This window comes from Mustela putorius, unplaced genomic scaffold (genome assembly GCF_011764305.1).
Source record: "Mustela putorius furo isolate JIRA1106 unplaced genomic scaffold, ASM1176430v1.1 tig00003853_pilon_pilon_pilon, whole genome shotgun sequence".
Classification (NCBI taxonomy): domain Eukaryota; kingdom Metazoa; phylum Chordata; class Mammalia; order Carnivora; family Mustelidae; genus Mustela; species Mustela putorius.
In genome coordinates this window covers 23,496,173-23,519,001 of record NW_025422005.1, presented here as the reverse complement: position 1 = coordinate 23,519,001, position 22,829 = coordinate 23,496,173, and the positions used below count along the sequence as shown (strand labels likewise).

At 57.3% G+C, this 22,829-nt stretch overlaps 1 protein-coding gene across 10 annotated transcripts in view; it reads left to right on the top strand.

The window, feature by feature from the left end:
* ADGRB2 (adhesion G protein-coupled receptor B2) overlaps positions 1 to 12,424 on the top strand; it is a 36,589-nt gene extending 24,165 nt beyond the window's left edge. For 5 of the 10 annotated variants that reach the window (XM_004740945.3, XM_004740944.3, XM_004740940.3 and 2 more), the window contains 18 exons: positions 94 to 424; positions 754 to 859; positions 1,028 to 1,071; positions 1,304 to 1,430; positions 1,882 to 1,985; positions 2,086 to 2,188; positions 2,852 to 3,002; positions 3,179 to 3,248; positions 3,617 to 3,683; positions 3,829 to 3,914; positions 4,206 to 4,304; positions 6,406 to 6,577; positions 6,878 to 6,973; positions 7,321 to 7,360; positions 7,986 to 8,602; positions 10,885 to 10,920; positions 11,281 to 11,379; positions 11,950 to 12,424. In XM_004740945.3, the coding sequence (XP_004741002.2) occupies positions 94 to 424; positions 754 to 859; positions 1,028 to 1,071; positions 1,304 to 1,430; positions 1,882 to 1,985; positions 2,086 to 2,188; positions 2,852 to 3,002; positions 3,179 to 3,248; positions 3,617 to 3,683; positions 3,829 to 3,914; positions 4,206 to 4,304; positions 6,406 to 6,577; positions 6,878 to 6,973; positions 7,321 to 7,360; positions 7,986 to 8,602; positions 10,885 to 10,920; positions 11,281 to 11,379; positions 11,950 to 12,135 (2,534 nt within the window). In that variant the 3' untranslated portion in view covers positions 12,136 to 12,424. Of the gene's footprint in view, positions 1 to 93; positions 425 to 753; positions 860 to 1,027; positions 1,072 to 1,303; positions 1,431 to 1,881; positions 1,986 to 2,085; positions 2,189 to 2,851; positions 3,003 to 3,178; positions 3,249 to 3,616; positions 3,684 to 3,828; positions 3,915 to 4,205; positions 4,305 to 6,405; positions 6,578 to 6,877; positions 6,974 to 7,320; positions 7,361 to 7,985; positions 8,603 to 10,884; positions 10,921 to 11,280; positions 11,380 to 11,949 lie in introns of those variants that run through there. The other 5 variants (XM_004740942.3, XM_013046613.2, XM_004740941.3 and 2 more) reach the window with 4 other exon arrangements.
* Positions 12,425 to 22,829: the final 10,405 nt, after the last annotated feature.

Genomic DNA, 22,829 nt, shown 5'->3' with positions numbered 1-22,829 from the left:
CTGCCTTCCTGGCATCTGTCTCTCCCCTTTCTGTTTCTTCTCCTGTGACTCTCCCGGCCGCCTCTGTCCCTCCATCTCTGGTGCCGGTCGCAGTGATCAGCATTCAGCGTGAACCGGTCTCGGCAGTGTCCAGTGACATCACATTCCCCATGCGCGGCCGCAGGGGCATGAAGGACTGGGTGCGGCACTCGGAGGACCGCCTTTTCCTACCCAAGGAGGTGCTCAGCCTCTCCTCCCCGGGGAAGCCAGCTGCCTCTGGCCCAGCGGGCAGCCCTGGCAGGGGGAGGGGCCCAGGAACCGTGCCCCCTGGCCCCGGCCACTCCCACCAGCGCCTCCTGCCGGCAGACCCCGAGGAGTCGTCCTCCTACTTTGTGATCGGTGCTGTGCTCTACCGCACGCTCGGCCTCATCCTGCCTCCCCCGAGGTGAGTCCCCGGGGAAGGATGGCTGTGGACTCGCAGGTGAGAGAAGGACTGAGCCTGTGCTGGCCACGGGGAGCTCCCTCCGAAGCCTCCTGGACCTTGGTCACTGTTGCCTGGCTAGGGACATAGGGGCTCCCAGCGGCTTTATGGGGACTGGGGCTGTTGGACTGAGCTCTAGAGCTCATATGAAGTCCCGGGCCCCACTGAACTCTAGGCCTTTCCCGGGCTATGGCTCCCTGGTGGCCCCCTGCCCCTGATCTAGAGCACCTCCGGGGTTTTTTGCCTGGGTCTGGGCCCCATTGGCACGAGCTGACCTCAGTACCTGTCCCCAGACCCCCACTAGCCGTCACATCCAGGGTGATGACAGTGACAGTGCGGCCACCCACCCAGCCACCAGCTGAGCCCCTAATCACAGTGGAGCTCTCCTACATCATCAACGTGAGTGGGGGTCCAGACAGTAACCTCGGGGTACCCCATCGCAGGTAGCCAAAGCCCTGTCCGATGGCAGGCTGAACCTCTGGCCTGTGGGGGGTCTGCTGTGGCAGGATGGGTAGTAGTCTGGGGGGGCTCCCCACCCCATGCTACACTCGTGACTTCTGCTCCCAGGGCACCACGGATCCCCACTGCGCCAGCTGGGACTACTCCAGAGCGTGAGTTGGGTGGGGGCTCTGCTGGGGTCGGGGGTGCAGCTCTGGCACCTCTCTGTCAGGGGGCTGTCTCACCTGGAAGGCAAGAGAGTTCGCTGGGGCTGTCTTTGGCTGGAGGGGTCCAGGGTTCATCCTGGGGCTCCCAGCCACTGGCCTCACCCTGGATTTCCTCTAGCTCCGGGGGTGGGGCTGCAGAATTGGGCTGGGTATCACTCCACCTCTCCCCTGACTCCAGAGATGCCAGCTCAGGGGACTGGGACACCGAGAGCTGCCAGACGCTGGAGACACAAGCAGCCCACACTCGCTGCCAGTGCCAGCACCTGTCCACCTTTGCTGTGTTGGCCCAGCCGCCCAAGGACCTGGTGAGCAGGAGGGAGTTGCCTGGGCTGGATGGGTGGCAGGGGATGCTCCCGGGTTGCCAGGAACCATATGTGGCGGTGTCGGCGGGGACCTGGGTGATCCTGCACATGGGTCCAAGCAGATGCACTTGGGGAACTTCACACATAAGTCCGTGCCACTGGGAGGGTGCTCACAGGGATGACATGTGCCTGGGGGCAACTTCATGTGTGTACACACATGTACATGTCTGGTTGTATGTAGTAGAGCGTGGGTGACCCAGCCTAAATGCATGTCCGCGTGTGTGACTGTGTCTGCCCGTACACACATAGATGCTGCGGGGAGTTCCATCCCGTGTGTGAGTGTGGGTGAAGGTGTAGGAGCCCGTTGGTGCCAGACAGGGTGTGGGGAGGGGGCGGGCTCCCCTGCAGCTGCCCAGCCCTGTGCCCTCATGGACCACCTACTCATCTTCCCTAGACCCTGGAGCTGGCAGGCTCCCCTTCAGTCCCCCTCGTGATCGGCTGTGCCGTGTCCTGCATGGCGCTGCTCACCCTCCTTGCCATCTACGCAGCCTTCTGGAGGTAGGTGGGACGCTGGGCGGGGTGAGGCGGTGGGGGGTGGCCAGCCCTGACTTGGGCGCGGTGGCTAGCTCCTCTGTCCCTGCCTGCTGTGCCTTCTCAGGTTCATAAAATCCGAGCGCTCCATCATCTTGCTGAACTTCTGCCTGTCCATCCTGGCTTCCAACATCCTGATCCTCGTGGGCCAGTCCCGGGTGCTGAGCAAGGCAGGTGCAGGTCACGGGTGCCAGGGTGAGGGAGGAGTGAAAGGGCTGAGGGCAGAGAGCGCTTGCTGGGGACAGTGTGTGGCAGCGGTTTGTGAACACCCAAGCCCTGTGCTGGGGGAGGGACTGAGTGGGAAGGAGTGTGTGTGAGTGCACGTGGGGCCATTGGAGAGGGGTATGTACCTGCAGGGTGACTGTCCCTGTGCCTCTGGGAGCACGTCTGTGAGCTGAGCTCCCGTGCTCATGCATTGGGCCGCCTTGGGTCTGCGGGAGCCCAAGCAGGGCTTTTCATGCCACCTGCCTGTGGGTGACCTTGGCTGGCTGTCCTCTCTGCCCCCTTGACCGGCTCTACGAAGCACCAGGCGCAGGCCCGTCTGGCTGTGACGTGGCAGTGGCTCCTGTCTGTCCCCTCCCTGCCAGCCCTGTCTGCGTGTGGGTGGCCTGCCCGCCCGCCTCCCGGATGTCGAGTGCTGTGTGCATGTCACCAGGCCCGTGTCGTGCTGTGTGTGGGTGCAGAGAGGCGGGGGTGCCTGACAGGGCTCTGTGGGGGGGGGGTGGAACTCGGGTGGGCGGCCATGGCAGCGCCCAGTGGTGGATGTGGGAAGCCGGGCACCTCCCGCCCTGGTGGCTGCTCAGGGCCACTCACTCCCTCCCGTCTCCCTGCAGGGTGTCTGCACCATGACTGCCGCCTTCTTGCACTTCTTCTTCCTCTCCTCCTTCTGCTGGGTGCTCACGGAGGCCTGGCAGTCCTACCTGGCTGTCATTGGACGGATGCGTACCCGCCTCGTTCGCAAGCGCTTCCTCTGCCTGGGCTGGGGTGAGCAGGGCCTGTGCCTCTGTTGCTGGGCTTTGGGGGCAGGAGCAACGGGACGGGGTCAGCTTTGGCCCTGGCCCTGCTCTCTGGGCTCAGGGTCAGCTGTGTTGGGGCTGGGAGGCTGAGAGGACGCCGAGAACCCGCAGCCATCTCTCTGTGGCCCTCCCCTGCTCCTCCAGGTCTGCCGGCCCTGGTGGTGGCTGTGTCTGTCGGCTTTACCCGCACCAAAGGATACGGTACATCCAGCTAGTACGTGGGCTTCCTGCGGTGGGCAGCAGGGCGATGAGTGGACCTGTTTGCGCATCACACTGGGCGTGGGGTATACTCAGGCCGCGGTCCTAGCCCCTGCCTGCTGTGCCTGGGGCAAAATGTTGCCTCTGAGCCTCTGTATCCCTGACTGTAGAAGGATATGCTGGGATTGGGGATAATCGCTAAGAACTGTTTAGCTCAGGGGTCAGACCATGGTGGGCTCAGGGCTGGGTCTTTGTTAGAGCGGAAACAGGCTCAGCAGGAGCCCAAGGCTCACTGTCACCCAGCTGGAGGCTCTGCCCCACCGACAGCCCAGGGGGCACTGAGCGGTGGTGTGTCTGACGCCCCCTCTTTTCCCTCCACCCCAGCTGCTGGCTCTCCCTGGAGGGCGGCCTGCTCTATGCCTTTGTGGGCCCTGCAGCTGTCATTGTCCTGGTATGTGCCCCGTTAGCATCCCGGGAAGGGTGTGGCCTTAGGGGCTCTACCTTCTCCCTGCACTCCAGCTCCCACCTGGGGGTTTCCCTACCAGGAGGGCACCTGGTGATCCCGTCTCTCCCCCCACCCCTCACTGGGCCCCCAGGTGAATATGCTCATTGGGATCATCGTCTTCAACAAACTCATGGCACGTGATGGCATCTCCGACAAGTCCAAGAAGCAGAGGGCCGGGTAAGGGGGCTGCGACTTGGCCTTGTGGGAAACGGTGCAGGGAGGGCAGGCCGGGCCTCTCGGAGACTCAGGGCTTGCCGATGCAGCCGGGGCTCCCTGACCTTGGTGCATCAAGGGTGCAGGCAAGGTGGGCACCTGGAGTGCTCCACTGCATCCCCTCGCCCACCCTAACCCACCTCTTTCTCTCTCGTCTGCCCTCCCCCTCCCACCCCACTTGGGGCTCATGCTGCCCCGTCTCCTCCCGCTTCCCATGTGTCTTCCCCCCTCTCCCGTGTCTGTGCCGCCCCCGAGGTCGGAGCGGTGCCCCTGGGCCAGCCTGCTCCTCCCCTGCTCAGCGTGTGGAGCGGTCCCCAGCCCCCTGCTCAGCTCAGCCTCGGCCAGGAACGCCATGTTAGTTGTGCCCCCCGGGGGGGAGGGGGTGGGGGCGGGCGGGGGCAAAAGAAATGGGGGGCAGTGCCCATGGTTGGGGGGAGGAGGGATATCAGCCCAGTGCCCTGAAAAGCTTGCCCTGCCCTGCCAACTGCCACACACTCTCAAGGGCTTGGCACTGATGCAGCAAAGGGCAACGGGGAATGAATGTCTGTGCCTCTTGGAAAATGCTGGGTTCCTGTGCCCACCCCTTGCTCCCACCCCTGCCCCCCACTCCCAGCTTATGTATTATCCAGGCACAGCTGCAGAGCCCTCCTTACACCCCCCCAACCTACAGAGGCTTTTAGAATCTTAGGCCCTTAGAATTCTTGAGCTCATAGAACCTTAGAATGATAGAATCTTAGAGTAAGACAATCAGAAGCTAAGAATGTTAGAATGAGTGAATCATAGTCTTATCATTTGTCACAGAATCTGAGGTTTAGAATTTTAGAGGCATTGAATCTCACAATCAGTTGGGGGGACAGAGAATCTAACAGACGGAGAACTATTTCACCAACATAACCCCCGGAGGCGGAGAATCCTAAAATCAGAGCCACTTAAGAGCAGAATGAGTGAATGAATGAATGAATCCACAGGGGCCTTGGGCCCAACCTCCTCCTACCCAGGGCCAGAAATCCATCGGAGCTTCCCTGACCAGTGGGGGTCCAGCCTTATCTTGCACACCTCCTGGGTCAGGGAAGCTCACGGCTTCTGGAAGCAGCTGGCACCATCTCTGGGAAGCTGTGCGTGGTAGAAAGCTCCCTCTCCCTCGGGCTTCCGTCTGCCTCCCTGACCCAGTCTCTCAGAACTAGCAGTTAAAAGTCTGGGCTTTGGAGGCGGCCAGGCTGGGTCTGCATTCCAGCTCTGTCTCTCTCTCCCAGTTGGGCACACTCCAGTTTCCTCATCTGTAAATTGGGATAATAATCCCCATGCCTGTTTACTGGCGTTGTTTTGATCACAGTGTGAACTAATGTATGTAAATTGTTCAGTGTAGGGCCTGGCAGAGGATTGGTGGTTAATCAATGGTAGCTCTTATGACTGTGATTAGGCCCTTTCTGAGTCTTGGCTGCGCCCCCGGGGGCTGTGGAGACCACTGTGCCCGCCCCCTGCCAGGCTGAATAGCCCCCAGCTTTTCTTCCTAGGACAGGTCTTGGCCCCCTGCCCATCTCTCTGCCTTGTCCGGGGCTGTTCCCACCCCTGCCTGACTCTCCTGCCGGGGTGTTCACGAGGCAGAGTAGGCTGGGCGTGGCACCTGGCCCAGTAGGGCAATCTTGCCCTGCTGTGCCCACGTGGGCCCTAGCTGGTGAGGGTGGGCTGGCTCTGGGGCAGGGATGCCAGGGCGCGTCTGCCTCTTTCCTTGGCCATCCCTGCTCAAGGAGTGGGGTGTGTGTGTGTGGGTTTGGTCATGACCCCAGCTTTTCCGGCCAGCCCCAGCTATGCACTTTCTGCCCAGGGCTCTGAGCACCCCCCCCCACCCCCACCCTAGAGCCCGGCACAGCCTCCTTGAGGGGGAAGAGGCTCTGCTGCCCCGGGCCTGGGCCCATCCCCAAAGATGTGTGCGCTCATGTCCTCCGTGCTCTGACTGCTGGATCTCTGTGTCGGCCTGTCTCATGCTCTCTCCCTCCTGCGTCTGCTGTCTCTCCGCGTCCGGCCCCCTCCCGCCTCTCCTGGAATCTCTGGGGGTGCATCCCAGGCCTGTGATTCCGCGCAGATTGGGGCTGAAAGTCAACAGCATCTGCATTTGCCTCCCTCCCGGTCTTTTCTCCCATCCAGCTTTGTCCACTTGCTCGGTCTCCATGCCCGGACGCTGGCCCTGGCTCTGGCTGAGCCCGCCTTCTCCACCCCTCCCACCTCTCCTCCGCCGCGCTCTGGCACCCGCTGCAGCCCTTCGCTCTGTCTCTGGTCTCTGTCTCTCTGCCGTGGGCTCCTGGCCTCTGTCTGCTTGGGGACATGGCTGAGGTCTTGGAGTTTGGCCCTCTGCCAATCTTGGGCGTTTTACGGGCCCCAGGCCGAGTGCGGACCTGGACTCAGCAACCCCGTCCCCGGAGGGTCACTCTGATGGGCCCTCTGCTGCCGTTCTCAGGGCCTCGCTCTGGAGCTCCTGCGTGGTGCTGCCGCTGCTGGCGCTCACCTGGATGTCGGCCGTCCTGGCCATGACAGACCGGCGCTCCGTCCTCTTCCAGGCTCTCTTCGCGGTCTTCAACTCCGCGCAGGGTTTCGTCATCACTGCGGTGCACTGCTTCCTGCGCCGGGAGGTGGGGCTGGGCTTCTCCCCGCCCCTTCCCATCCGCCTCACCTGTGCGGACGGGGCGGAGCCAAGCCCCAAGGTTTGGGGAGGGGGTCGCTCCTAGCTGGGTGCGGAAGTCGGTTTCCTGAGGAGGTCTTGACCTTGGCCTTTGGGCCTTTGAGGCTCCTTCTCCCCTCTGACCTTCCCCTACCCTGGGTGTACTTCTTTTCTTCCACACCCACCTGGGTGCCTGGGGTGGGAGGCACAGCCAACTGTGGCCAGGGGGCCTGTGGTGGCCTGAAGCCCAGCGGGCGCCCGCTGCCCCCAGGTCCAGGACGTGGTGAAGTGCCAGATGGGCGTGTGCCGGGCGGATGAAAGTGAAGACTCCCCGGACTCCTGTAAGAACGGGCAGCTGCAGATCCTGGTGAGCGAGGAGGCCGAGCAAAGCAGGCTGTGGGTGGGTTCTGAGGATGCTCCCCGCTCCTGTCCTCCTGCCCGGGGATGAGAGACAGGGAGGGAACAGAGACCCGGTCTGAGTCAGGCCCAGTCACTGACAGCTTGGTGGCATCGGGCAGGTCTTTTCCCCTCTCAGTTTTCCCACCTGTTGGGTGAGGCTGGAGAAGACCCTGTCTGGGGCCCCTCTGGGCTCTGTCAGGCAGTGTGCCAAGGGCAGCCCCTCTGGGTGGCTGGGGAGGGGCGAGTCCCCTCTCCCCCCACCCTGATACATGGATCCTCTCTCCGCCCATCTGCTCTGTTCCTCTCTGCCTATAGTCAGACTTTGAAAAGGATGTGGATCTGGCCTGTCAGACAGGTGAGTCTGCCTGAGAACCGAGAATGGCCCCTGAGAGTGGGCAGGAAGGGAGGGCCTGTTAACGGTCTTGTTGTGGAGTTTAGTTAGAGAGCCTGAAGTTGGAGTCAAAGCTGTGAACACCACTTACTGTGTGACTTTGGGCAAAGGGCTTACTTCTTGGAGCCTTAACTGAATTAGGGGACATCAAATGCCCAGCAGGATGGTTGGTATGCAGTGGTTGTCACGTTGTATCATTTCCATGCTTCGTACCAGAATCCACTTTCCACTTCTGGCTCCTGGGGAGGAGCTACCAGGCCAAGGCAGGGAAAGGAGCAAGGCCATTTTGACAGTCTTGGGGCTATGGGGGTCAGAGGTCAGGACTTGCACTGGGAGCTGACCTGTGGGAGCTAGGTCTTGGCTTCATCCCTTGCCCTGCCTTGCTGTGGGGCCCTGGGCCGGTCTGACCCCTCTTCATAACCCATCTGGTATGTGAGAGAGCGCTTCCTGCCTAGCCATCTCTCCAGGACCCAGTTTCCTCTCCTTGGACTCAGTCCAAGCTCAGGGGCTTGGAACCCACTCAACCTGGGCCAGGGCATCGGGGACCCCTCCTCCTTAGGACTTACCTCTCTCCCACTCCTGCCCTCAGTTCTGTTCAAGGAGGTCAACACTTGCAACCCATCTACCATCACGGGCACACTCTCCCGCCTGTCCTTGGACGAGGATGAGGAGCCCAAGTCCTGCCTCGTGGGTCCTGAGGGCGGCCTCAGCTTCTCACCGCTTCCCGGGAATATCCTGGTGCCCATGGCGGCCTCGCCAGGGCTGGGGGAGCCCCCGCCCCCGCAGGAGGCCAACCCCGTGTACATGTGTGGTGAAGGTGGCCTGCGGCAGCTGGACCTCACATGGCTGCGGCCCGAGCCGGGCTCCGAGGGGGACTACATGGTGCTGCCCCGGCGGACTCTGAGCCTGCAGCCCGGCAGCGGGGGCGGAGCTGGCGAAGAACCCCCAAGGGCCCGGCCCGAGGGCACCCCTCGGCGCGCTGCCAAGACGCTGCCCCACCCTGAAGGCTACCCCAGCTTCCTGTCTGTGGACCACTCAGGCCTGGGGCTGGGCCCTGCCTATGGGTCCCTACAGAACCCCTACGGGATGACCTTCCAGCCACCCCCACCGACGCCCAGTGCCCGCCAAATACCTGAGCCAGGGGAGCGCAGCCGGACCATGCCCCGTACTGTGCCAGGCTCCACCATGAAGCTGGGCTCCTTGGAGGTGAGGGGCCGTAGGGCGTGGGGTGGGTTGGAGGAGGCCTGCCCCCATGTGCCCCAGATGACGTCTAAGTAGCAGGTAGCAGCCAGGGAGGGACAGCAGGCACTGCCCCCTGCCAAGCGGCTCCTTTGTACCAAGTGGCTGGGAGTGTGTACACCATGCCTTTCTTCCTCGGTGTGTGCTCCCACCGGTACAAGGGAATCCTGGCTTCTCTGGACTCAGATGGGCTGGGACTCCGTGTGCGGAGGGCGCACCTTTCATGCTTTCCTGATTGCTTCAGTTCCTCCTTTGGGGTGACCAATTAGGATGGGTCTTCCTTGGAGGGGTGCAGTGTTGGGTTGTTAGGGAAGCCACATCAGGGACTGGGAGCCCAGGTCGCTGAGTCTGGCAGGTTTGAGTTTGGATCCAGGCACTACCAATCAGCCGTGAGGTCCCGAGTGTCATCTCTCTCTGAGCCTCAGTCTCCTTATTTGTAAAGAGGGCAGCCTCTTTGTAGAGTTGTTCTGAGGACTAACTGAGTGGTATAAACGTTTGTCTCTGTGTGGAGCAAGTAGAAAGTGCTAGATAATTGGAAACTGATGCTGTTAACATCCCTGAAATCAGCCTCAGGCACTGGCCCTAGGCCTCTGGTCCTTGACCCTTCCTGAAAAAAGCCCCTGAGAAAAGCCTCTCTTCCTGAGAAAAGCCCCTTTGTCTCCCTGCCTGTGTGTTTTCTGTGGATGCCCCACCTTCCCTCCAGCTTCCTCAGGGAATTACTGGGAACAAGCAGGTGACAAGCAGTGAGCCACTGTAGAACTCTAGGACATTCTAGAACTCCGGAGGGATGATGGAAACACAGATAAGGACGGGCCGGAGTCACAGCTCAGACACCGTAGGCTGCTCGTGTTTGGCCTCCGACATCTCTCCTCATCCTCCGCACAAAGGAAATTAAGTTAGCAGCTAGAGGTTTGCAAGTTTAGTTTCTCTCCCAAAAATGTTTCTTGAACATTTGGTGCCCGCTCCTGCTGCAGATGGCAGAAACAGGAAGGCATAACAAAGACAAAACGACACCAGAGCCAGGGAGGAGCTCGGTCGGCATCACGGCAGGTTTTGTTCTGTGGACACCTGCCCAGGGCTGGGCCACGGAGGAGGGGCCAGTTTTGGGCTCTGTGTGTGGGAGGTAGCAATAAATGTGGCGGTGTCTTGAGGGGTCAAGGATGACGTCCAGGATTCTGGTGCAGACAACTGCAGTGGAGTGGAGGCGGAGGAATGGGTTTAGGGTGGGGAATTTGGAGTTTTTTTAGTTGGGCACAGCTGTGTGTGTGGTGCCTGTGGGCAACAGGGGACAGGAAGAGATGTCCTGCTGCCTCCAGAAAGAGAGACGTGGCCAGAACGGGGAGGGCACACACGTGGTGGTGCTTGGTCAAGGTCACGAGAAGGTCTAGGGCTGAGCATGGAGGGCCTCATGCGGGGGAAGCCAGGGATGGTGGGAAGACCAGGAGGGCGTGGTGTCATGGAGGCCAGTAGCGATGATCATGTCTGCTGGGCCCAGGACTTAGGAAATCTTAGCTGGTGGTCTTAGCATCATCCCTGAGGGCCTTGGGGGAAGTCCCTTCCCCTCCCCAGACCCCAGTTTCCCCAGGGTAACCCGGGACAGTTTACCTACTCTCATGAGTCCTCCTGGTGCCAACACTAAGACTCTAAGGCCTCATCCTTGAACAGCATTGTACACTGCATAGATCCATAGGGCCTTGAACGTGCTCTTGGGCAAGCGAGGGGCTGGAGGGGTGCAGAGGCCAGGGGGGTAAGACCTGGTTTGTCAGCAAGGCGGGGTCCAAGGAAGAACTGAATACTGAGTCCTTGTGTTCACGGGGCAAGTGGAAGGTTCCAAGAGTGGGGGTGCCTGCAGCTGGCAGAGAATGGGGCAAGATGGGGTGAAAGGTAGAGTCTGGGGCCCAGAGGAGGATGGTCTGCTTTGTGATCCCATGTAAAAATCCATGTCTCGGTGACACTGGGCTGGGGTGTCTGGGGTGTGTCTGCCTGCAGGTCTGGGTGTGTGCGGGCCTTGCAGGAGCGGTGGGAGTACGAGGCTGCGGTGGGGTCACACCTCAGCTCCTCATCCCCTAGGCCTCTGTCCTGTTGCTCTAGTCCCAAGGGCTCCCCGTAAGAGCTCCTGGCTCCTGGGCCCCGGGCTGGCAGGGGGGTGTGAGGGCAGATGTGGAGTACCAGGGCTCCTGCTCTAAAGCCCCCGCGTGCCGTTAAAACACTTTCTTCTCCTTCACTGTCTCCTTGTTGCTCCCTCCCAGCGAAAGAAGTTACGATATTCAGACCTGGACTTTGAGGTAAGTGGTGCATGTGTATGTGTGAGTGTGTGTGAGTGTGTGCATGTGAGTGTGTTGGGGGGCATCTGTCCATGGTGTCTGTCCCCAGAGGGTCCATTCCTAACATGAGCCAAAGTCTCACTGCAGAGCCTGACCCAAGGACCCCAAGCACATGGCTTCCGTGGGCATCTTCCTACCATCCCCCAATCCGAGCCCAAGCTCAGAGCTGAGAAGTTGAGGGAGAGCGGGGCCTTGTCCTAGGGGGCCAGCGGCAGGCAGAGATGTGGAGTGCCAGGATGCTGGGGAGCAGGGGTAGGGGCTAGTTCACCGTGCCGCCCGGTGCAGTCCCTTCCCCCTCCTCTGACCCCCTGTGGCTCCCAGAAGGTGATGCACACCCGGAAGCGGCACTCGGAACTCTACCACGAGCTCAACCAGAAATTCCACACTTTCGACCGTTACCGCAGCCAGTCCACAGCCAAGGTGAGGGCTCCTCCTGAGTGTTCCCTGTCCACAGCTCCGGGCCCATCCCGACACAGGGCCCCCCAGGGTCAGACCTGGACCCGTGGCCCCCGTTGCAGAGGGAGAAGCGGTGGAGTGCGTCCTCAGGTGGGACAGCCGAGTGGAGCATGTCTAGTATAAGTCCCCAGGCTGGGTCAGAGTCAGGGTCAGGCGGGCTCTGAGGAGCTTCTTCCCTCCCAGCCCTCCTCCCCTTCCTGGGCAACTTCAGCCCGCCCCACCAAGGGCCTACCCATGGCATAAGTGAAAGTTCTGGGGCTGCCTGGGCATGGGGAGCCTTGCTGGGGCTCCGGCAGGATCTCGAGGAGGATGGGAACACAGAAGACATGACCCTAGGGGCCTCTCAGTGCACAGGGCTCATTCCTCCAGCCCTGGAGCCAAGCAGATCTGGGTCGGAACTCTACTCAGGCGCCTGGATGCTGGGAAACTTTGGGCTTTTCTGGCCCTCTCTGGGCCTCCTCCACTTGTCCTGCCCAATGACGAGCGAGAGGGTATGGGCCCATCTCCAAGGGTCCTTCCCACTGCCTCTCACAGGAAAAGCCCAGTCCTGGGGAGCATCCCGGCCTGTCCCAACAGCGGAGACACCAGAGCTGGAGCACCTTCAAGTCGATGACGTTGGGCTCACTTCCCCCCAAGCCCCGAGAACGGCTGGGCCTGCACCGAGCAGCCGCCTGGGAGCCCGCAGAGCCACCTGATGGTGACTTCCAGACAGAGGTGTGAGTGCACACCGGACTGCCCACTGCGTATAAATATATATATCTCTCTATTTTCACACTCCACTTTGGAACCACCCAGGAGCCGGCGCCCCCTCCCCTCTCCCGAGGGCTGGGCAGGGAGGCGCAGTGGACTCAGCCAGGCTGGGGGAGCCAGACACGGCATGGCCTGGGGGGGGGCCAGGGCCCTTCCCTGTTTCTCAGAGGCCCCCCATCATCACCCCAGCTGTCTGTCCCTGTCCCGGGCTGGGGAGGGGGGAGGGAAACTTTGTCGGGAATAAACTTCACTCTGTGGATTTTGCTGCTGAGCTGTTTGCTTCCCGCGGCTGAAGGCCCAGCCCTGGGACCCCAATTTTATTCCCCTGTCTCCTTGGTTCACCTCACTGGGTCTTTTCAAATTGTATAATGGGGTCAGGCCTACCCTGACTGGGAGGGGGCACCTGGGCTCTGACTCTGTCTTTGCCCCTGACGCCCTGGGTGACCTTGGGCACATCCTGTCTCCTGTCAGGGCCTGGGTTGGGGTAAGCAGATTGGGAATGTGGGAGGGGGCCCCTGGCAGCTGGCCTTCCCCCTTGGCTGTGATGGTCATGGTTGCTATTCCCTGGGACTCACAGGCCAGACTGCCAGGGCTGGAGCCAAGACAGAGCTTAGTGACCTTGGTTTCTGTGAAATAGGGCTGGTAATAGTACCCACCTCACAGGGTTGTTGAGAGGATGAGGCATCTTAACCCGAGCAAAGCACTGAGCGAGTGCCTGGCGTGGGAGACACTTCTAAAGGCTTTTATCTATTATCTCTTGGCACTTGGTCTCGAGCTGTGCTCTGTGCTAGGAGCTTCGGACACACAACCCCTGATCCCTCAGAATAACTGGAAGGTTTTAGGTCTGTGGGTGGGAATACGAGGTCAGAATTGGGAAGTGACTTGCTCAAGGCCACTATCAGAGTCAGAGCTGGGAGTTGCAGCCCAGGCTCGGTGGGCAGTGGAGCCGCCTGCCTCCATCTTTATCAGCCTCCCCCTGACAGGACAGGAAGCTAGAGCTCAGCTCCCTGGGACCTGAGCTTCCTGGCTGGGGGCGCGGCAGGGCGCTGGATGGCCATGGAGCCTCAGGGTCTAGGGCTCAGGGTGGGTGTAGAGGGGAGGGGCCCGAGGTCCGGGGTGGGAGGCTTGTGCTGGGGTGTATTCCTCTCACACCGGAGTGGATGGTGGCACCCAGGAAGAAGAGTTGTAGGATTGGCACATGGAAATGTCTTAGAGGGTGGGCATTGGTGCTCCGATGGTCAGGCAGCATTGTGAGCAGGGGCCGCAGGGGTGGCTGCTGGCCTGGTCATTCAGCAGCACAGGCACTCCTGGGCCACTCTCCAGGGACCCAGTCTCAGGATGGTTGACCCTTCAGAGGGAGGGGTTAGGTGCTGTGGGAGCCTAGGGGGAAGGGGGGGAGAAGGGGGAAGGGACTGGCTGCTGCGGCAGGGGTCACAGCTAAAAGCCTCTGGAGGAGGGGCTGGCCACAAGGTCCAGGCTCCCCCAGTCTTCTCTGAATCTTTCCTGCTGTGGGCCTGGTCAGAGGAGCAGCAGCAGAGCCCTCAGACCTGTGCCTCTAGGCCCTGGGCTTTTCCAGGCCTCCCTGCCACCCCCGCCCCCGGCAGCCCAGGCACGCACAGGGCACAAGGTTCTCTCAGGAACGACCTCATTTGAGACTTCAAGGTAGGTACCGTGACTCCCCCATTTGACAGATAAGAAAATCAGGGCTCAGAGAGGGGACATGACTTTCCCAAACATAGATCTTGTAAGTGACTATACTGGGGCCTGTGGCTGTGAGGGGCAGACTTTTGATCCCAGCCAGCCTGCATAAAAGGGAACTTTGTTCACTCAGGAGTTGCAAGCTGCAGGGAAGATAGCGGTGGGCATGTGTGGCTGTCCATAGGTCTTGGGACCCAGGGTGAGAGTGCTTCCAGATGTTCTGTCCCTTATAGCTGCTCTGTGTCAGCTTCATTCTTTTAGGCAAGCATCCTCACTGCCCCCAACTAGGCTTCCTAGCTCCCGTCACTGGCTTTGCCCCCAGAGAGGATGAAACTTTCTTTTAAATTCCAATCAGAATCTCCTCAAGGAAGGGCTGTGTATGGCCCAGGTAGAGGTTGGGGTGCTGTGATGGAAGCGGTTGGCATAAACAAAGGCCCTGGTCTTGACCTTGGACCAGCAGTGCCAAACACCACCCCCTGCCCACAGCCATGGGCCAGGCTTTCCTTTGAGCTACCACCTAGTGCCTTCTCAGTGTCTTTCCTATATTCCTATCTCCTTTCTTCCTGGCCCTGGGCTTCACTGGCCACCAGGGGTTTCTCTGGGGCTGAGCTGCCGTGCACTTTCCCCTCCCCTCGTGTGGTTTCTTGATGTGCATCTGGATTAAGGCAGCTTAGTATTCACCTTGTTGATTCTGCTCAAGCAGCAACCACAGCTGCAGCGAAGAAGCTCCTGAGGCAGGAGACTCACATCTGTGAGCTTTCCTGGGCTGAGGCTCTGTGCTTCTTGGCCCCACAGTCCTCACTCCCCCAGGCACTGCCTAGCAGCGGCAGGTGTGACCAGGCCCTACCAGCCTTGAGTTTCCTTATCTGTAGGCTGTTAGCCCTTCTTTTAGGGCTGATAGCAATCAACCTGTCGTTTCTTTCCTGTACTTGAATCTCTCTGCTCATCATCCTCCTTATTCTCTCTGCCTCCTGTCTCCAGGATTTTGTCCATCTGGCCTGCCCATTGCCCTGCCCAGAAGCCTCCTGGAGATCCTAGAATTAGCCTAGAATGCAAGGCTCTGGGTGATGTGACCCTTGTCTACCTCTCCTAACCTCTCACCTCTGTGCCTAGGCACAGAGAACTCCCTCCTGCTCGCACTGGCAAATCCCTTCACCCTTCTAGATCCAGCCCAAGTGGCCCATCTATGAAGCCATCCCTGATCTCCCCATCTCAGCCCTGGCACACACTTTCACTGTCACATTGCTCACAGAACTGGTGATATTTATGTTGATGTGGTTCGTGTTTGTGAGCTCAGTCGAGGGCTCCAGAGTAGGCATCAGCAGATCTTTACTGACTGAACAGAGGGAATGCATAAACCAGTGTTGGTTTCCTAATCTGCAGAATGGAGATATCGATAATCCCTACCCAGCCTTCCTCGCTGGTATTATTCCTGGGGAGCATTTGCCGGTGACATGTACACAGTACCAGGCCCAGAGGGGAGCCGGGGTGCTGTCCAGGGTGCTGAAAGGGACATGCCGCCTCCCAAGAAATAGAACAGCCCCAGAGGCTCAGCCAAGTTCAGCTGCAGCTTCCCTTGCCTTCTGGGCCATGGCAGGGTCATGGGTGAGCAGACCAGCCCTACCTTTGTAAGAACAGACCCTGGGACAATGTCCAACAAGAAAATGAAATTTACATATGCAATTGTAAATTTCAAATTCTCTAGTAGCCATTTTTAAAAAGAGAAAGGTGAGATATATTTTGTTTGTTTATTTGTTTTTAAAGATTTTATTACCTATTTGTCAAAGAGAGAGAGAGCACAAGCAAGGGGAGCATCAGGCAGAAGGAGAAGCAGGTTCCTTGCTGAGCAGGGAGCCTGATGGGGGACTCAGTCCCAGGACCCGGGGATCACGACCTGAGCCAAAGGGAGATGCTTAACAAACTAAGCCACCCAGGCACTCAAGATTTTTAAAAAATAATATATGTAGTCCAATATATAGAAAACATCATTTTTCAACACATACTCCATAAATTACCAACGACATACTTTATGTTCTTTTTCATACTTAAGTCTTTGAAATCTAGTGTTTGTTTCACACGAACAGCACATCTCAATTCAGCCTGGTGACATTCTGAGTCTTCAGTAACCATATGTGGCTAGTGGCTACCATACTGGATGGCACAGCTCTAGACAGAATAAAGACAGTGACCTTGGACAAGTCAGTTTAGTGTCATCTGTTGAAAGGAGGTCACAAGTACCACTTGCTTCACTGGGTCATGGTGAGGGTTCAAGAAGGTGACGCAGGGAAGAGTCTCAGCACAGTACCACAGTGAAGTGGGTCCTAAGTCAGTGTTCCTAGAATCTAGGTATTCAGGGAGGATAGATGGACAAGAAGGGGGCTGTCCCAAGGAGACCTTTCCCTCACCCCACAGCCTGTCTTCCTTCCTTCTACCTGCAGCCCCAGACCCTGGGAGAAGGGAGGCAGGTTAGGACTGGCACTTGAACAGATATAATAAAACTCAGTAGGGTTTAATTCGTTTCCATTAGGCACCAATTAAAAAGAAATTAGGTGACCAAGGAGGCCTGAGGGAGACCCTGGGTGCAGGATGCTGTGAACTTCTGCCTCTCTGGACTTAGTTCCCTCAAGGCTTCTTGCCTACCATGGCAGTTCATGGGGTCTCACAGTTGGGCTTTTTAGGGCCAGTCCCTAGCACCTCCTATTTTTCTTCCCTGCACTTCTCCAAGGCCACCAACCCCAGGAAGACCCCTATCTTCTCAGGCCCTCAACATATATCTTAATGTCCAGGACAGGGGAGCCTCCCACAAGGGCTTTGGCATGCAGGCTAGTGGGAAGTCAAGAAGGGTGTCGAGCCGGTGACTGGCACGATCTCGGATTTATTTATTAACAGGATTGCACTGAGTGGATGGGAAATGGATGGGGGTGGGTTATTAACGAAGAGTAAGGATGGATGCAGAGAGACCAGTGAGGGGACCATCCACGAAGGGAACTTAGAGTAGAGGGGGCATGGAATTTATATGTATGTAGTGGGTGGAGTTGTCGGCCCCTGATAAGGCAGTATGGGAAGGAGCCAAGGACAACTCATGGGCTTCTTTCTTATTATGGACAATTGTGCCATTAGATTTGGAGCACCAGAAGAGAACCAGCTTTGGGGGAGACACATTATGACTTTGGCTTTGAGTGTGTTAACCTGGAAATACCTTGGAGGTAGTTAAAGGGGAATTTCAAGTAGGAAGTAGGTGGTCAGACTCACGGAAGTGGAACCAGAGCTGTACTAGGGTCTTGGATGCGGCAAGAGGCCATATTGGAGTAGGCTGTAGAGTGAGCAGGAGGTAAAGAAATGAAGACGGTATAGACAACTCTTGCAGTCTTGCAGTGGGGCCACGAAAAGGGACAGGAAGCTTAGGGTCTGCTGTAGGGTGTGAAGGTAAATTAGCTGGCAAGGATGATAGACTATTTCCATACAATGAAGAGGTCATCCTTACCCTGTCCCCAAGTTCCTACATAATGACAGACCAAAAATAACCAGCTCTGCCATTCAGGAAGGCAGGGTCCTGAGACCTGGGAATGGATATCATCATGGAGATTGATTCTACTCATTTATTGGGCTGCAGGCCAGCGGCAAGTCCTGCAGAGCAGATGGAGGGTAGAGGTGGGTGTTCAACAAAACCTCAGCTCTAAGACCTCTGGGAGGAGGAAACTTTGGATTCCCGGGGAGTTCCCAGGGTACAAGATGGAGATACAGGCATGTGCCCAGGGCTCTCTGCAGCCCTCTCTGCCTGGTCAGGGAGAGCAGTGAGGAGCCCTTCCCCCAAGCCTCCCCACTGGGCTTGCTCCAGGCTGGTATGTCCCCATTCCCTGCGGTGCATGGCAGAGCCCCAGCCATCAATCCAGGCATCCCTAGAGTCAACCAGGAAAGTCAATATTTAATTTGGGCATCATGTTAATGCTATTGATCGCTGCCTCCCCTTCTCCGCTTCCTCAGGCTCATTTGTCACTTCCCACCCACTGGGGGTTGCGGGGGGTGGAGTGTGCTAGAGCCCAGTGGAGGCAGAGCTTATTCCGGGGTTGCCTTGGGGAAACTGGACTGCACGTGGGGGTGCTGCCCTGAGCCACCCGCCTTCCCATTCTCCCTGAGAATCTCTGATCTGCTTTGTTTGAGTTTCCAGAGCCCTGTCTCCAGGGAGCGCATTGAGGTGGGGAAGGGAGGTCAACCTTCCTCCCCCTCGGGGACTGAGTCTAATTCCCTACAGGGTCCATAAGCAGAGCAGGTGTGGTTGGCATTGAATGATGGATAGAAACTGTGAAGTCCGCCACTGTGGGAGTAAGTAAGAAGTGAGAGTGAATCCTGGGACCCAGAGCCCAAGCCCAGAGCTTCTGTTCAAGCTTTTGGAGCCCCTCTAGCTCTCTAGCACTGTGTCTATATAACGCTGTGGGACCCACATGGAGACCTGGAGACAAGGGTAAGCCCTGGGAATGGCTTAGGAGTGCTTTGAGGTTAGAGATCAGCTGGGCATCCAAAGAGGCTAAGCCCACCATAGAGCCTACCGCAAGGCTGAGCTGGGTTCAGCGTCACAGTTCATTCTTTTCATCTCTGGGAATCAGATCAAATAGGCTGTGCCTCTTGGTGCTCTTGCCTTGTCTGGCCCACCCAGAGGAGGAGGAGAATAAAGTCAGCTTGGGGGCCAGTCTCATGCTTAAATTGCAACTTGATCTCCACTTGCTGAGTGACTGCAAGTTAAACAACCTTTCTGAGCCCTAGATTCTTCCTCTGAGAAGTCTCTCGGTGCCTTGGTTACTTTGTACAGTTTTCAGAGGGCCAGAGATGGGCAGGGGCTTCAAAGCCTTGGTGGCCCAGGGGGTTGCATGGGTTCTTGCACTGAGCCCCTGCCACATCGGGCGCAGCCTTGAGGAACTGCCAACAGTGCTTCAGTGGGCCACTTGCTATCAGGCCTGGGCCACTGGGGCCACTTTGGCATTTGACGTTGTCCTGAGCTCAAAGCCAAGACCATATCACTGAGGGGACCATTGGGTCAGGCCTGTCTTCTAGCATGGTTGACCCAAGGGTCAGATAATCGAGCTTGGGGCACCTGCAAGCCGGCAGCAACACACACACACACACACACACACACACACACACACACACAGAAGAAATTCTGCTTCGATGAACTAATCCAGAATTTTGCAATTGAAAAATCCCCAAAAAGAAGTTGTTTCCATTTCAGCATGCTTGTAAGTATTATGCTTCACAGAATAGTATTATTTCTATTATGAATTATGTATGAAGAACACCAGATTCTTTTCAGTGGGCAGGGCACCTAAATATATTAATCTTGCTCAGATGACTCCCATCTGAGCTGCCGGAGGACTCCCCAGTGGCCCAGCTTATCTACTCTGAGCCACTCACTCATTCAAACCTTGAGCCAGGACAGCCTGAATCGGCCATTCATTCATTCATTCAGCCAACATTGTCTGATGCCAGCTCATGCCAAGCCCTGTGCTGGGAACCGATGATATGATGATGAGGAAGACATAGTCCTTAAGAAGGATACCAAGAGGGCGCCTAGGTGGCTCAGTCGCTAAGTGTCTGCCTTCGGCTCAGGTCATGATCCCAGAGTCCCCAGATTGAGTCCTGCATTGGGCTCCCTGCTCAGCGGGGAGCCTGCTTCTCCCTCTCCCTCTGCTGTTCCCCCTACTGTGCACTCTCTCTGTCAAATAATAAAATCTCTAAAAAAAAAAAAAATAAAAAAAAAAAAAAGGATACCAAGGAGAAGAGGCACAGAGAGAAGGGATAGATTTGGTTTCCCTGTGCCCAGAAACTTCTAGGGGCATTCCCTTGCTCTCAGAATAAAGTTAAGGCTCCCTACTGTGTCCAAAGCTCTGATGTGTCCCCTGCCACTCTCTCCTCACTGATGGAGCTCCAGCTATGTGGCCTCCTTTCTGCTCCTCAAATACATTTCATGCTTTCTCCTACCCCAGGGCCTTTGCATGTGCTATACCCTCTGCTTGAAACATTCTTTCCTAGTTATCTGCTTTGCTGGCTCCTCATCTTTTGATTGAAGCCATCCCCTCAGAAAGGCCTTCCTTACATACACTTTGCTCCTCTGAGTCATTTTGTATCCCATCAGCCTAATCTTTCCTTAGTACTGCTTTTCTGAAACTACAGCACCTGTTTCCTGTTTGTTGTCTGTCTCCCCCACTAGACTGTGAACCTCTGAGCACAGGACAGGGTGATATTCACTGACATATATGCCACCGCCTGGCACATGATGTGAACTTAAGAGCCATGGATGAAGGAATGAATGTGGAGTTTAAGGTTCCCATAGGATGTCAAGTGGGGGACACCTGGAGCTAAATCTCTGGCTCTTTTTACCACAGGCTGGCCGTGTCTGTGTCTAGACCTGGGGGTGGAGGGAGGGTATTGCATGCGCAAGCCTGGGAAGGACAAAGCCCCATGGGACACCAGCCTCAGGCCATGCATATTGCAGGAGGCTCATTCCTTGCATATTAACTTGCTGCTGGACTGGCATCTCTGGCTCCTGCTGAATTTCTCACTGTCAGGGCCAGTGGTTGATTGGGGAGGAGGGGTTGGGTGGACAGAGAGCATCAACATCCAGAAGACCACGCACGCCTTTGCTCACGTGCCCCCATATAGGCAAGGACTTGCTCTCAGGTGGCCCTGCATGGGGAGATACAGGTGCAGCTACACACCTGAGCGAGCTCTGCCCTTGGCGGGCCTGCAGGGCACACAGGTGAATGGTCTTCTGTGCACCATCACTGCCCGTCCAGCTGAGAGAAAGAAGGGCCATGAGAGACCATTGAGTTCCACTCCCACCCCCATAGGGCAGTGAGGAAAAGCGAGGCCCACAGAGGGGAGAGGTCGCTCGAGATCACATCGTGAGTCCACGGAGGGTTAGGACTAAGGTTCAGTGAACAGTGAGCATTTCTGGAAAGCCTACAGTGTACGTGGCAGGGTATGGGGCACTAAAGAAACCACTACCTCGGAGCCAGGGCTAGGGGGAAGAGGGAGTCTGACCTGGATGTGAGCAGTTGGCTCCAAAGCCGGAGGGGTCTCCTCTGCCTTTGTGGGGAAGACATTAGGGAAGTCTTCTTTAAGGAAGCAAACACTTGTGCTCAGCTTTGAAGACTAATTGAAAACTTAGTAGGTGAAGAAAGGGGCAGGGGCCAGGTAACCAAAGGAGGCACGGGCCTGAAACAGGCTGGCAAGTCTGGGAAGCTATGAATCATGTGGTTTGGCTGGAGAGGACAGGAGAGTGCAGAGTAGGGGTGGAGTGAGGGGAGGAGATGGGCTGCCTTGACGAGGCTGTGAGGGGGGGCGGGTTCTGATCACAGTGGGCCTTGCTGGACAGGATAGGAGTTTGGATTTTATTCTGAGGGTTGCAGGGGAATCACTGAAACAGACATAGGTTTTAGATCTCTGTAGCTACCAAGGAAAAGTGAAGTCAGCATATGTATTCTGAGCACTTACTATGTGCCAGGCACCCCGCTAAGTCCCAACAATTCAGTTCAGGATGAGGCACAGTCCCAGCCCCATGGTGCAGATACAACAGACAGGTGCGCCAGGGAGAAATCTTGGTACAGAAACTCAAGAAAACACTCCATTTCTGTATTCTTGTTAAGTCAGCTCCAATCTGACCCACGCTAAGCCCTGTCCTACAAGTTGGCAGCAAATGCAATCTCAACCATCCCTGGAGTCCCCTTGCTACCTCCTCCAGAGTCTTGCACAAGGGCCTGTTGTCCCACTGGGGCTAAGCATGGAGGAGGCAGCACCTGTCTTCCGGCAACCTCGATCACAGAGATGCCCATTGTCTCAGTTCATGTGGTCGCTCAAGGTTCGAGGCTTGGCAACTCAGCTGTTCCTCTGCCACTTTGGAGCACTGAGGCTAGAACCCTAGTGCCTGGGCTCCTTCTCTGTGCCCTCTCCCTCCCCCCCCAACCCCGTGCACCACTCTCTGTCCTCCACAGCTCCTGCCACCAGTCAGGGGTGGGGCTGCTGTGACACACATCCCTACCACTCCTAGGATTCCCCCTTCTGCCCACTCTGCAGCTAGCTGCTCTGCCTCCGTTCTCTGCCCTCACTGGCCCTTCTCTTCTCCCCATCCCTTGGGAATACCCAGCACAGTCACTTCCAGAAGGTTAGCTTTTTCCAAAGTCAGGATGAGCCATCAGACTTCAAACAACTTTTGTGTTCAGCCCTGCACACTTCCCTGAGGCTAGGAAAACCAAAGGGCTGGGCTATCAGCATGAAACTGGGAGGGGAGCAAAACAATGAACATCTCTATAAATTATCCTGTCACAGGAGTGCATAAGTGTTGAGACCCAGGCAGTGACTGCTCTGAGAGGGGCAGGGAGGCACCCAGGACTGTGGGAGCTCAGACAAGGGGCACCAAACTCATTCTGAGAGGGGGCCTGGAATGGCCTCCCAAGGAGCAGAGTTTCTGCCAGCCTGAGTCTTGAGAACAGCAAGGAAGAGTGTTCCAGGAGAAAGGAACAGCAGGTGGGAAGGCCTCTTGGTGAGCGCCAGCAGGGATGTGTGAAGAACTGACAGCTGGCCTGTGTGAAGGAGATGGGGTTAAGTGGTGAAAAGCCTTCTAAGTCCTCAGCCAAGGTCTGGCTGTTCATCTTGATCATAAAAAAAAAAAAAAAAAAAAAAAAAAAAAAAAAAAAAAATCTTTGAAAGATATTAATCAAGGAAGTGACAGGACCAGATTTCTGATTCAGAAACTCTAGTTGGCTAGCAGTAGAAGAAGGGAGGGGGAAAGGGGAAAGTTGGAGGCAAGGGCAGCAGTTGGCAGGAGCTGCAGAGATCTAGGCAAAAGAGGGCAGCTGCCTGAACCCCGGGGTGGTGGCCTCGCTGGACAGAAGGGGACACCATCCATATGGATAGGGGGAAAGGGGAGAACAGAGCTTCAAATGACTATCTGGGGCCAAACCCTGAGATGGAGC